The following is a 14,799-nucleotide window of genomic DNA, read 5'->3' on the forward strand; positions in this document are numbered from 1 at the left end:
CACTTTTCCATTGGGTGGGGAAGAGGCCCTCTCTCATGGCTCTGTTCATGATATCAACCAGAGGAGGCAGGAGAGTTTCCCTGCACTGTTTAAGGATCCTGAGGGGGCACACATCCAGAGGAGAGCCCGATTTAGTTTTATTAAGGAGGCTATCCAGATCCCCTAAAGAAAGTGGGGGGAAGGAATCTAAAATTTCCAAAGGAAGTTTTTCAGCCGGGGCGTGGTCCATAGCCCCTAAAGCAGGGGGCCCACTCATAAGAGATTTTTGCAGCTTCAAGGCAGAGTAGATATCTAATATTTTTGCCTGGAAGAAAGAGGCAATGCTGTTACAAAGCTCTTGGGATGCTACTGCAGGATCTGGGGTTTGGAGGGTTATAGGTGAATCTACAACCCTAAAGAGCTCTCTTGGGGAGGACAATGAAGTTGTCAAGGCCGTAAAAAGCTCTGGTTTGGCCTTTATGATTTCAGCCTTATACTTCCTCAACAAAGTCTTATGAGCTTCCTTATCTTTTAGGTCCCATCCAGAGTGCCAGAGGCGCTCCCGCCTCCTTACCTCCTGTCTCAGGAGTCTAAGGTGTTCCGAAAGCCAGGGGGCTGAGGGCCTTTTTCTGGCACGGCGGCCGGGTTGGAACGGGGCTAATTCATCTAGTGCGTCAGTCATGGTTCTTTCAAACTGCATGACAGCTGTAGAAACACTTTCTTCTTGAGGTAAACACAAATTGGGTGCCCACGGGGAGAAGGAGCTGTTTGAGATATCCTTGAAGTTCCTACGAAGTTCTTGTTTGCTGGGTGTATTTATGGGCGCATAGATGAGCGGACAGATTAGCTCAAATGGAACGGCCAGATGATCAGACCATGACAGAGGAATAGAGTCCTTGATCGTCAACCTCTCGTCATTGGAAAAAATTCCATCGAGCGTGTGCCCAGCTCGATGAGTAGCCCCTTTAACCAGCTGGTCAAAGCCACAAGCTGACATGACATCCAACAAGGAGATGGTATCCTTGATGTCGTGCCTCTCTAAATGGAAATTGAAATCTCTCTAGGACGTGGAGCAGCCGTTGCCCAAAATCAGTTCGTGGGCCAGGAGGGCGGTATGCCAGGATTCCATTAAGGAGGGCTCTATGGCCACTTTTTATGGAAAAGGAAAGTGCTTGAAAGCTGTCCTTTGGGTCAGAAATAGCAACAGTGTGGCAGTGGAAATGATCCCTATAAAGAATTGCTAGCCCTCCTCCCACCCGGCCAGGCTATCTTGCAGAGCCAAGCAATATCCTTCCGGGATTGCTTCAACGAGATCTGGACCGGAAGAGTCCTTTGCCCAGGTTTCCGTAACAAAGACCAGGGAAGGCTTCCTATCTGATATAAATTCCCTAAACAAAATGTTATTTTTAATGAGCGAGCGGGCATTAAGGAGAATACAGTCTTCCTTCCCTGCCCTAACTCCAGGAAAGGTGAGTTGTTTAGGCCTATGCCTGGATGGTAGGGAGGTGGAGCTTACCGTGTTTGATGTCCAGCAACCACATAATAGAGGGCGTAAAAGATCGTCAGGAGAGCAGGTATGTGAACATGTGCGCCTCGTGGGTTTAAACTCGAGCAGAGTCTGAAGGGTATATCTAAAATGTGGGGAGTCAGAGGTATCAATACCAAGCGTCCAGCTGTCCAGCCCGTCCTCAGCACGGACTGGCGCAGACGGGCTGGACTCTGGCGTGAGAAGAGCTCTTTGAACTTCACCGTTCAGGGGATCGGTGTTGTATTTTGTTTAGACCCTCTATTCTGAATGGGTCCTGTGTGTGCTGTTTCAAGCACAGGCTCTGTTCTGCCAGGAGTGTTTATGTGCTGCTTCATACATGGTTCATTATAGGGATAATATGTGTTCTGAATCAAGTACTAGTTAAGTCATGCTGTAACATACATGCTGCCTGCACTGCAGAAACACTGTAGCACATTGTATATGAACTGTGTGCAGATATTCACGTGGCTTTGTACATTACATAATGACAGCAGCAGAGGCTGCTTCCAATCTGACATGGCGCGGTGGGAGGATCAGCGCGTTGGAAAAATAATTCACAGTAATGCCCCGGTTACTTACCAGTAATCTTCATTACTCCGAGTCCTAGTCTTCCTCGCCACAGTAATTACTAGTGAGCATTCTGCTCCTACAGAAACTCCAAGCAAAAGTTATCATACTAGTCTCACTATCTCTCCAATATGGCCCCCAGTGGCAACCACCAATCACATAAAATGATACAACATCCACACCACGACCTGTAAACCAAAGCAGATACATGAAGCCACAACAGAGGGCCGGGAGGGAAGGGAAACTATACTGTGGCGAGGAAGACTAGGCAATATCAGCTTCATGGATAAGAATCACAGCCCACACACGGAAGGCACAACAACAAGAATACCAGTGACAACAACGGAGAGACACACACATCTCAAGAAACCATTGAGCCCAGAATCGAAGAGACAAAGGCAACAGAAGCACCAACTCCAACCTCAATCCGGGAAGGAAACATGAAGGAATGAGGGGGAAGACCAAGCGGCCGCCCTGCAAAACCCCCCTTGGAAACATCCAAAAGGTGGCCCACGAAACAGCAACAGAACGAGTAGAATTCCCCAGAAGAGGACGAGAGGGAACCACAGACCGGACAACCTATGCCAATAGGACAGTCTCCCGAAGCCACCGACATAAGCGTGGAAAGAGACGGCCGCTGGCCCAGCAGGGGAACACTCAAAAGAAGCCATGTGGGACAAGCAAGGCAACAAAGCACTCATCACATCCAAAAAGGAGCAAAGGAGAGTCTCCCACCTACGAAGGAACAGGAAGAAGATAGGGAGGACCATCACAGCCGACTGATGAAAGAATCCACCTTAGGCACCAAAGTAGGAAGAGCCCGCAAGAGCGCTCCATCCTCCAAAATCCTCAAGAAGGGGGAAGCTTGCAGAAAACACTTCAACACGACAGGCAGAGGCAACAGTCACCAAAAAACACCAACGTCAACATCAAAAACAACAAGGCCACCGAATCCAAATGGTCCAAAGGGAACACCCCGCAATGACCACAATACCAAAGGAAGGCCCCACGGATGATGAGACGAGACAGGACGCGGACGATGAAAGGCCAGAGACTCAAAAAGATGAACTACCAAGGGCTCCACAGACACACAAGGGAGAACAAGAAAAATTGGAACGGCCGCCCACCGAACACGGAGGGGAGAAAAGGCTAAGCCCAAAACAAAAACGCCTACTAAAAAATCCAGGACACGAGCAGGATCCAAACCCCCAACAGACCAAACAGGTCGCAGAACACCACAAGCAAAGGTGACCCAATACGTAGCGTAAGACTACAAAGGAGAGTGGCGGCAGGACAGCAGGAGATGAACCGCAATCGTCAAGGAACAACAACCACAGTGGACCAGGGAACACGGTCCAAGAGCCAAGGCCAAAGACCCATGGACCAGAAGAGGAACCAGAGCGCCCAACAAGGGGCATAGCAACGTCCAACCCGAATGTACCGCTAACTCCAACAACAGAGTAAACTACAGGCGGCGGTGCCTGCAAGACCGCCGGAAGCAGGGGAACCGGAGGGAAGACAGACAACAGGTCCATGGGCCATAGGAAGGACAGCGCATCCACCCTCCAAGCTATCTGATAAGGCACAAATGTGCAGAAACAACGGACCACAGTAACGTACGGAGACTCAAACAATACCACCACCGGACAACCAAAACACCTCAGCAATGACCGGAACATCAAGCTGGTCAGAGACAAGAACCCAGGGAGGGAAGACCGAGCCCAGACAGACAGCCACAACAAGCTCCCAGCCCGGGAGGGAAACTGCAGTCAGGGAGGCCAACGTCGACCCCACTCAATAACAAAGGAGGCGACTTAGACAACTGAGGGAACGAACACGACATCCCCCCTGATGACAGATGAAGGACATGACAACTCCGCTGACCGTCCAGACACAAACAAGGTGACACACCAGCAATGCAGCAAACACCAAGAGACCCAGTTGAACGGGCCATAGCTCCCTGCAAAGGAGGAGCAGGACAACAGAGCCAGCAACCACTAGCCCTGCACAAAAGCGGTGTCCATAGTAGCACCCCTAGTCCCGCAGACGGGCACACAAAGTGACCACCAGAGAGGGAACAAACAGAAATGGATAACCCTGGACAGAGGATCGTCGTCCAAGCACCAAAACAGAGACACCCTCACCCCGGCCGACACTGGAACACCCTGACTGAAAGACATATGGAGACGAGACCAAAGAACCACCAAAGAAAAGGACAGCAGTCACATGACCCCCAAGTCAACCAGGTAACACCCAGGGAACACAGGAGGGCAAGTCCCCGATAACAGAGACCGAAGCACCGACACCAGAGTCAATATCCAGGCAGGAGGCAAGAGCACAAACTTCAACAGAGTCTGGAAGGGAGCCACAATGCACGTGAGATCCCGAGAAGGAACCAGGCAGGGCTACAACCAAACACTAGAACACAGTGACCCACCAGGACCGTGCAAACCTCCCCGACTTGGAACCCTGCTTAAGAGAAAGAATAAGCAGAAATCAACAAAACATCCAGGTAAGGAAGAACACAGCCCCCATCACATGGAAACGCCCAAGCGGAGGGGCTAGAACCTTAGCAAAGACAATAGGGGAGGAACACAGGTCAAAGGGTAACACCCAATAGTGCAAAAGACCGCCCAGAACACAGAAGCGGATAACAAGCGAGAGACCAGACGTACAGGAACAAGGATAAAATCCACCTGACAGCCGAGTGAAACCAGAAAATCTCCGAAAGATCGGAGGCAGGAATACCTGCAAAGACCCCACCCTGAATGAGACAGGGGGAACTAACCAATCCAACTATATCAGGACCAATAACGGCCAGAGGATCCCGTGAGACTGTGCCAACAGAGGCACAAGACTAACCACTGAGCCACAGCTCCTCGGTTGCACGCCTCTACACCCAGCAGAGAATACAGAACACATCCAGGCCCCACAAAACCCCGGGCAATGGCACAACAGTGCCCCATACCCAAAGGCAACAGACGCCAACCAACAGAGCCACATACAGCAGCGCGTCCAAAGGGGAAGGAGTGACCCGAAAATCTTCCGGGGGAGGCTGGACGACCCCACGCACAAACCGACCGATCCACAGGAAGAAAATAAGCAGCTGACACAGTCCGCAATCAGTCGACCACAAAGAAAGACAGGCGAGTACCCACAGTACCCCCAAAAGGAGCCATCCAGTCAAGACACGGAGGGTGCAGAAGAGGAGGAAGAGGAGGCAGGGAACCGGGACTCAAATGAAGGATCACCCGGGCCTCGAAAGGGCTAATGAGCCCAGCACCGACGGGCAGGACCAAAGGCCCTACGAACCATGAAAAGGCATGAACGCCCAGCACTTCATGGCGCCAGCAGTGTATGACCTTTCGCAGAGAGTACAACTATATGCAAATCCTGAAAATGGGACCATCACGAGCAATGCGCATCAGCAGCCTTTCAAAGAGCGGAGCCACAACCAGCGACGAGCAGCCACAGAAGACCCCGCAGTAGAAGCCGCTGACCCCAAAAAAACAAAGGAGATGTCAGAAAGCAGACGTAACTGCTGCACCATCTGAGCGACCTAGGGTGAAACGTCATCGCCCTCGACCAACAACTCCGCCAAGGACTAAAAATCGATCAGCAAGGCAAGAATGGCATAGGAGGAAAAGGCAGCAGCCCCAACAAAAACAACAGCAGCGTAAAAAGAGCGCATCACCGCCACATCTACCTTCCCACCAACCAGACCAGCCGGAGAGGCACCCCCCAAATTCACAGTACCCTGAGAGGAGATGCCAGCCAACAAAAGAACCCCCCTACACAGTGGTCGAAAAACCAAACCGCAAAGTCTTGCAAAGGACAACAACAGGTCAGAAACCGGGGAAGCCATCCACACCCTCCTATTCCCCATCCAAAACCATGAAGACAGAGGAGCGGACGGGCAACGGCTCAGGGTCTATCCGACGAAACTGAGAAAGCAAACAGCATCCTACACAGTCACTTCAGACACGGGATCATACCAGAATGAATGAATGTGCTGCAGAACCTTCAAAAGAGCAGAACCATGCAGAAAAAGACCTGCAAGTACCACATCTCCGACCCCACCTGACTCACAGGAAGGACCAGGCACACATCAGGGTCTCCTAGAAGGAGGAACAGAGACTGCAACACGTAAAGCAGCAGCCACCTCCGTAACAAGCGTCTGCAGAAACAAAGCGAAGGAAGGAACAGTGACCAGAGAGCCAGAGGAACCCCAGCATGTAATAAGGAGCACCCAAAAAGCGACAAATAAAGAAGGGTCCAAACATTTTCCTCCTCGGGACACTTTAACAGCTTTAGCAGGGTTTGATCTCCATGGAAATCAAAATAAAGTCCATAGGATGGCCATCGGCAAGCCCACAAACACGATGTCACTGCCAGGAGTCCCCTATAAACAGCGTAGTGAACCATGAGCCGAAATGTAAGCATACGGAATAGGCCACACCCCCCCCCTTTTTCAACCGATGAATGCGGACCCCATCAGCCCAGCTGAAGGAACGCGCAAGCGGACCCTATGAAGGAGGAGGGAGCTCACCAGCGCCGCATCAGCCCCAGAGTCAACCCCAAAATAAGCAACACCGAGTCCACCAAGGTAAGACTCGGCAAAACCCAACGAGGGAACCACCAACCGGGCAAGGTCCGCTATGGCAGGACTCGCGGGAGGCAAAAAGAAGGCAGACACGCGGAGTCCACCAAGCAGGACTCAGCGGGACCCCTACCACAGTAACCTTGGATACATCACCCCTCAAAAGGAAGGGAAATGCATAACTGAAAGGCACGGCAACTCAGGAAGTCTGCTATAGCAGGACAAAGGAGAATGCCCCAAGTGGTCAATAAGGGGGGGAAAAACATGGAGCACACACATGTGGAAACAACCATCCCCCCCTTATGTGACGGGGTCCAAGAGTCTACTAAAGCAGGACCGCCGCCCCCAACTCACCTGAACAAACAGGAACATGAACAGCACTCGGAGTAGTGCAGAAACAAAAAAACAGGTTGTGGTGTGGATCTTGTATCCTTTTATGTGATTGGTGGTTGCCACTACAACCATCCCCCCTTATGTAACGGGGCCCAAGAGTCCACTAAAGCAGGACCGCTGCCCCCAACTCACCTGAACAAACAGGAACATGAACAGCACTTGGAGTAGTGCAGAAACAAAAAAAACAGGTTGTGATGTGGATCTTGTATCCTTTTATGTGATTGGTGGTTGCCACTGGGGGCCATATTGGGGGGATAGGGAGACTAGTATGATAACTTTTTCTTGGAGTTTCTGGGTGAGAAGAATGCTCATTAGTAATTCCTGTGGCGAGGAAGACGGACGAGGAGGTAATGTGCACTTACCTTTCACCGCTCCGGGCCCGATCCTCTGCACCTGGGCAATGAAAAACATGACGCCAGGTTTCCCCAATTTCTGGGACCTGTTTAAAAAACGGGAGCCTAACGGACTTCCGAAGAGATAATTCTCTTCATTTCTATTCTATTGGACAAAGCTTACTGCTTACGGGTGGAGAGTATTATTCAAATTTCAATCATTGGATGTTGATATATCTACGGCATACGGCTACTTAGAAAGAAAGTTGGATGAATGACCTCCTAATCAATTTGCGATTTTAGGAGGTTTCAATATCCGAACGTATTTGAGACTTAAAGCCCTGAGGAAGACGTAGGGCTGACACGCCCAAGCAACGAAACCCATTGGCTACAGCTACAAGAAGTGGATGGAATAAAAAGCATGAAAGAAGATACAGAGTTTTGTCATTGTGTTTTGATACTCTTCAAGTGTACTACACTGTAATTTGACTTGAGCAGCGTGTACTTCGAATGTTGTAAACTCATTGCATGGATGATGTTGGTAGGCTTCTTAGAACATTTACTGCCATATTTATGATAGCAAGGTATCGTACACAAAAGCACGAGGCCTTAATTTGTGCCGGTGGTTGCAGGTGGTGGTTTCTTGCACTGATTTTTGGAGACCGGGACTTATTTTCATTATCTGAATTTGACCCAGAGGAGGGTGAAAGTTATGAAAATAAATAAAACTGCAAGAGACAAAGACACGGGAAGTGTGGGGTGTTGGAATTTAGAGGTGTGAGGTTAATCAGGATGAGGCATCCTTGGTATGTGGCCACCCTGGCATATGGCAGCAAAGGGCTCCTAAGTATATTTGGGCCCTTTCATGATATCACATTTATGTGACGTTTTATCTGAAAAATCAAGACACAGGCACTGCAGTAGTTTGACTGATCTGTCCTGTTTTGTGTGTGAATCGTTTTTGGGCGGCATGAGACATTTGTTGCTCTGGGACATAGGAAAGCTGTATACTACTGTCTGCGGCATGTTGTTTTTACTTTTCTTTACAAGTGGGTCTCCCATGTTCTGTGTAAGCTGCTAGCTCTTGTTAGAGTCTGGGTGCCATTCCTTGCTGAAGGCAGATGGATCTCCTTTCTTGTGGACGGCTCTGACTAACTCTATAACTCATTGTGTGGGGCTGCAGCTTCCCTCTTACTCGTTTGAAGTGAGCTAGAGGTCTCTTTGCTTTCATTTTTTAAGTCTTTTTTGATCTGGGTGATCTCATAACTGGTTATAAAACGTGCTTATTTGGCACAAGTCTCCCGATTATTATTTGTTATTTGGTGATTCAAGAATCATGGCTTTTTAAGAAGTCTGTGCAAAAGACAGCTTTAGCTGTCTCTCCAAGCTCATGCAATGAATAAAATAATGCACAATACATGTGTTTTTGGATGACCCCCTTCACATGTGTATGTATGCATGTTTGTGAATTCATGCTATGCAGTTCAAACCAGCAGTTGGAGTGCCATCCTGAATTTTCCCAGGCCTATTATACGCTTCATGTCCGTGTGGGGATAGACAGCAGCCGGGGAGAGAGGTTTCTCCCTACAGCCGGGGAGAGACGTTTCTCCCTACCAATCACTAGCACAGTAGCTGGAGGGCAGGGGATAGTCACGGAACACCAGTTCCCATCACTGGATGTGTTCGTTACAGTACACCTCTGTTCCCAACATCCCAGTCAAATGCAGTCCGTCTGTTTTAGCTGTCTGCCCAACTTCCGCTCAATCCCATACCTATCTAATAGTCTGTGCACCCCACTGCAAAACACACCACAGTTCCCCTGCTACTAATGTATTACCAATTACAGCTGTTACAAAACATAAACCTAAATCAGCTATGACCTATTAGATTTTCTAGTGCTTGTTTTCGTTCAAGGCCAGTGCAAATGGCATCTCCCCCTCTAGTCACACAAGACCGATTTGGAGAATAATAATAATATAATAATAGCCTCATTTGTAAAGCGCACAATCACCCGTTAGGGTCTCTAGGCGCTGGGGGCCGTCGGGAAGATTAAGCAAGCTATTGCCCAGAGTCACATGGTGCTGGACTGACCTGCCGCCGGTTGTCGAACCGTGATCCCCATATTCCGGAGTCAGTTGCCTCTTCAATGTACCTTGTGAACCGAAACATGTCAAACAAAACTAGCTAACCAAGCTACGGTCATCAAAAATAGTACCAGAAGAGCATCAAACCATCAGTCTCAAGAATATTAAATTTGGATAAGTCTCAAATACTCAGTTCCACTTACCTTGTACCTTACATCAAAGCACTTCCTTCCTTGCCCCAGAATCAAAGTATTTCTTCTGCCAACCACAGCAAAATTTCCCAAACCTGGCCACAACTTTCACTGACACATACTTAATCCTCACTTTTTAAGTATTTCATTAGCCCCTCTGAATTATGTTCACCATATTGCTGCTAAAATACTTAACTTCCTTCTCACATTTAAAGTCACCAATCAATCAATCTCTTAACTAGACTTTTCATCAAAGCACAACAGACCACCTACACGGATCTGCAAGACAAACCCTCCCCTGATGCAACCGCATCATATTCATTTCCTTATCTTCCATTACACTCTTCTCCACATGTTATGCCCTGCAGCTGCTTAACTAATGTCCACCCCAGTTTTAGGTTCCTCTTGTGGCCTTTTAGGCTCTATTCTGCCATAATACCCCCTTCTTTGACTGTTCTTCCATAAGGAATGCTCCATGTAGCTGGAGTGACCCTTGCCATTTCCTACATTCTAATAAAAATGATTACTTCTGCAGCAAAACTGCTTCTAAGTGGTGAAGCATGATACACGCTTGTAGGTGAAGGGATGACATGTCAAAAAGGTGGAGCAATTGGGTGAAGTGCAAGTCAACAGGATTGCAGAGCAAGGAGGCTAGAGAGACAGAGCTATACTCGAGATTAGCATTCATAATAGTCTCTCGTATCAACAGCACAGTGGATTTATTCTAAAGAGGACCAATGCATCCCACATTCTTATATAGAAGTCAGAAGAGAAGTCCACTAAAATTCTTTGACCTCCCAGTAGGGAAAGAAAGCTAGGGAGAATACGACTTCCCATCAGGGCCAGCTAATCAATGCGTGCCAAGATGCCAAGTTCATGAACAGTGACTATTGCTTTGGGCGTGTCAAAAAGGGCCACCACATAAGAAAGGAATGACGCGAGTGGATCTCCAATCTAATTCCCGGTATTGACAACATGTGCCATGAGAAAGCGGTCCAGAGTACTTTCCTTTTGGCAGTGATAGTGACTACCTGTTCCTGCTTGAATGGAGAATAAGCTCCCTGCAGGATAGCAGGCACTTAAGTGCAGGAGCCTACCAGAGCTACAAGAGTTGTTTCCTGCTGGATACTGCCGTAAGGTTGAGCCGTTCGGCCCTTACACATCTCCATCTAACCTGAATCTTGGAAACACTCAGTTCTTTTACCATAAACCTAGCATGTTACAACTAAAAACAGCTAACATTTTTAATATTTGATATTCTTATTTTTCATTAAAACGTAATATTTTGTGGGTGGTTAGTTTTTTCCAATTTTGTTTTACACTTTTTACTGACTACGCTGGTGGGACTGCAACTGATAGCAGATGTGCAGCCCAAATACTAAGCTGTTCAGTGCTACAAGGTTTTATAGAAGATTGACTTCTGTTGAAGGAGTCCTCTGATCCTAAAGTCGGGTTCCTCACTGGAACCCAGGTGCTCTAACGGTACTTAGGATGCTGCTGTACCATGAAGCCAGGCAAACAAGGGGAAGGTTGTATCTCTTGTAATATATGTCGGGTATGAACATACATACAGATATGTTTTCAGGGCCTACCCAACCTGCTGAATGAGTGGGGTGAAAACAGGAGGGCTAAAAAGTCACTGAATACTGTTTCCAGAGGTTGGAGTTTCCTCTGAAAGGGTGGGGGATTGTGTTTCTCAACTGATTGTCCTTTGGACTCACTTATGACTCAAATGTGCATTCTAATATTTACCTGGCCATTTCTCTGAATCGCTCTACATGGATTCTTCTCTTTTAAGTACCGTAGGTTGGGAAATATCTTCAAGTCACGCTGCACGACAGCTATGTAGGTTGTGTGAGTAAATTCCCATTTCTCCATCTCATCCCACCACAAGGCCGCTGAATTGGTTTATCATTGCAAAGCAGTGTTTACCAAACTTTGGATCACGAGACAATTTTTGGTGAGAAGGGAAAGTTTGACCAATAAACAAAAATACCTTTAAACTGTTTTACCTAGTCACATTTAAAGTGCTTCAACAACAACATAGTCAAATGACAGGCTATGTCTTCTGAAAAGTTGAGGCTTATTAATTTAACATAGGTTTAGTGTTTACTTTTCTTTCTCTGCAAAGCGAGATGAGTTTTTAAAGTGAGTTATGTATCAATCTTAGGATGTCGGTTTTTTGCAACATACTGTAAATGCCTGTAAATTAACTGCATGCATTCAGAAGTTAGGAAAGCAAAAAGGAAGGACCATTTTTCTATTTCTAAGGTGCGCTGGAAACAGATTTTAACAGGATTGAAACAAATAAAGCCACTTTAATTAATGATGCCCAACTTATAAATATTCACAGAAACCTCATTTCCACAGTGTTGTATACTACATAGTTTAAAAAATATAATTGTGTGTCTTTGCGAAGTTGGTAGCCATTTTAATTGAGAATGTGCTTTCTGTAAATGACAGTATGCTACCACGCAAACCTTTATCACATTCAAAACTCGCCTCTCCTCATGTCCATTACAGGTAGGTGGGTCACAAATGTTTGCTGTTCTAAAAAAGTTGGCTATGGTTCTAAAAAGTTCAGGAACTACGGTTGCAAAAAATAATGGGAGAAGGGGATTCTCATGCCATGTTTGAAGTTCACTCATTGAACAGTGCCACAGAAGGTAGTGGATTTTTAACCAATTTGAACGTCTGTACGGTAAGCTTATCTATGGCCATCTTAATATGGTAAAGGAGGATTGAGACAATAACTTGACGTACACTACTCGTGATATACTGAACTGGGTGCTGTGCCTTAAGAGGTAGATGGCCTAATTGATGCACAAGACAAACAATTTCAGGTACTGTCAAGAACTAACTCTAGAAATAATAGAAAAACCAGAAGGCAACCTATGCTTTTTATCAGGTTAGTGGAAGTTCCCGAACCTAGTTTGTACTAAGGGTTACCAGTGGGTGGAACACTGTCTTTAGAAAGGTCTGTCAGGTCATACACTTAGTTGACTTCAAGCACGTCCGAGTCTCCACACTGCGTTTCATGTCAGCCAGCTCACCAAGTACCTCCAGATGGAGGAATCAGTAGCAATATTTCTGGCGACTTGCCATATAAAGGAGGAAGCTGTGCCCCTCTCTGAACTGTTACTGATTCTGGTGTTTGCTGATTGAACAATACTTTGATTTTAAGGTTTAGGTGACACCCATGCGCTTCATTTGTTAGAAGATGCTCAGAGTTGTAAAGATTGGGTATTTCCAGTTCCTCTAGTAGTTCTAAGTCTGTACACATAGCAGTGTGGTATCTAGCACAGTGACTATATGGTAAGATTAGTGACCAGATGGCTGACGTTACGTACACGCCTCTTTTCCATTCCTGGACTTTGCTTTTACACATCATTGTTATTAGGTGTGCCGGTCCTACTGGCTCAATTAAAAGGAACCAAGACTACTACAACTCCCAGAATGCAGTGATATGTAATGCTCATTCATGGTGAGCAAAGGACCCAAGCCATGAGATTGACAAGGCCCTCAATATCCTTATCTAGGGATGGCACCTGAGCTATGCCAGCTTGTGGAAGCTCCTGACACTTAACTCATGCAGAGCAACAGTAGTAGGTACAGGACACACTCCTTGCTGCCCGTCTGGGTCCCAATCCAAGATGGACATCGTCCTGATCAATGCATCTCAGATGGGGCCCCAGTGGCACCTCGTGCATAGCTCCAAACTTGCCCATGTTATTACGAGTGTCATGTAATGCCCAACTTGAATTCCTTTTGCCAACCACACTTTGAATAAGGGTAGCAGTATTTTCGCTGGTACGAGAAGCATGGGCCTAAACTGCCAACATTCAAAGTGAATGTGGCTAAAAAGTCACCTTTAGCTGAAAGCCCCTCTCCTGCATTAGGCCCAGTTTTAATTAAGTCGATGCCAAGGTGTGTTCTTAAAAATATTTGGGTACTGACATGACAATAAAATTAAACGAAAAAAACCTGTAATACAGGCAAAAAGACAACTTTCGAGTGCTAGCAACTTCTAACTACATGATTAAATGGAGCGAAAGAGAAATGACAAGATTGTAACGTCTTTCGAGGCTGTTCGCTGGGTGGTGCTGCAGCCTGCATGTATTTGTGGCCTGCTGTGTCGCATACGGTACCAGGCACTTTTCGCTGTTTCCGATACAAAGGACTCGCTCAGAGCAATCCCGAGAGCAGCCACGAGCACTTCTGTTTACACCTGTAAACCGTCTCTTACCGATCTCATCGCCGTGCCCCATCCCGGCCAAGGCGAAGAGCAGCTCCGGGGACAGCACGGCCGGTATCCCCTTCAGCACAACCATGGCAAAACACCGCAAACCCAGGATCACACAAACCAGTCACTTAGATTACAACAACATTCAGCACGGAACTAACACGGCATCGCGCCGTGCTTTTCCGCGTCCTATCACGCCTCCTTGTAAGTACCGCGCCCCCAGGGAGGAGCTGAGCAGGCTGCGTGTCCTTCCGGCCAGCAGAGCACGCATGACGGATACATGCATGCATCCAGACACAATTTAAGGGTAGAGAAACTTCGCATCAGCTATACAAGCGGCGACATGTTCTTGCTAACGCAAGCATGGACGTAGGAACTGTGGGGGCGCGGGGGATTTATACCCCCCTCCCCATATTTTGGAGGTGTGGAACACAGAGGACAAGGGTGGGGGACGAGGGGAACGAATAATCCTGAAGTTTAAAGATACACCGTTCCTGTTTAAACTTCACTCTAAAAGAAGTATTTGCAACGCAATAGGTCTCGCATTTACGCGAGTTTAAGCTATTGGCATTATAAATGACAATGCGTTTTATTTATGTTTTAAAAACCATAACATAAATAAAAGGCCTTGTCATTTACAATGCCAATAGCCAGTGCTTTAAATGGGAAAGAAATAAGTGCAGGTACTCATTAAAATGAGCTAGAGGTGTAGTGAGTGGGCGGGGCTAAGGGCAAGACATGATGAAACTGAATGACTTCTATAATAGTTGCAGCACACAGCAAAATACATGATAAATGTGTTTATATAAACAAAGCAGGTTAACTCATTACACAAAATCAAAGAGAAATGCGATAATATGGCAACATTTTCTTTTGTTGCAA

At 47.1% G+C, this 14,799-nt stretch overlaps 1 protein-coding gene across 1 annotated transcript in view; it reads right to left on the bottom strand.

The window, feature by feature from the left end:
* Positions 1–14,123, bottom strand: part of FUOM (fucose mutarotase) — a 71,596-nt gene extending 57,473 nt beyond the window's left edge. Inside the window, exon 1 of the mRNA XM_086922010.1 lies at positions 13,921–14,123. Within this exon, the coding sequence (XP_086778136.1) occupies positions 13,921–14,005 (85 nt within the window). The 5' untranslated portion in view covers positions 14,006–14,123. The remainder of the gene's footprint in view (positions 1–13,920) is intronic.
* Positions 14,124–14,799: the final 676 nt, after the last annotated feature.

This window comes from Lissotriton vulgaris, chromosome 5, assembly GCF_964263255.1.
Source record: "Lissotriton vulgaris chromosome 5, aLisVul1.2, whole genome shotgun sequence".
Classification (NCBI taxonomy): domain Eukaryota; kingdom Metazoa; phylum Chordata; class Amphibia; order Caudata; family Salamandridae; genus Lissotriton; species Lissotriton vulgaris.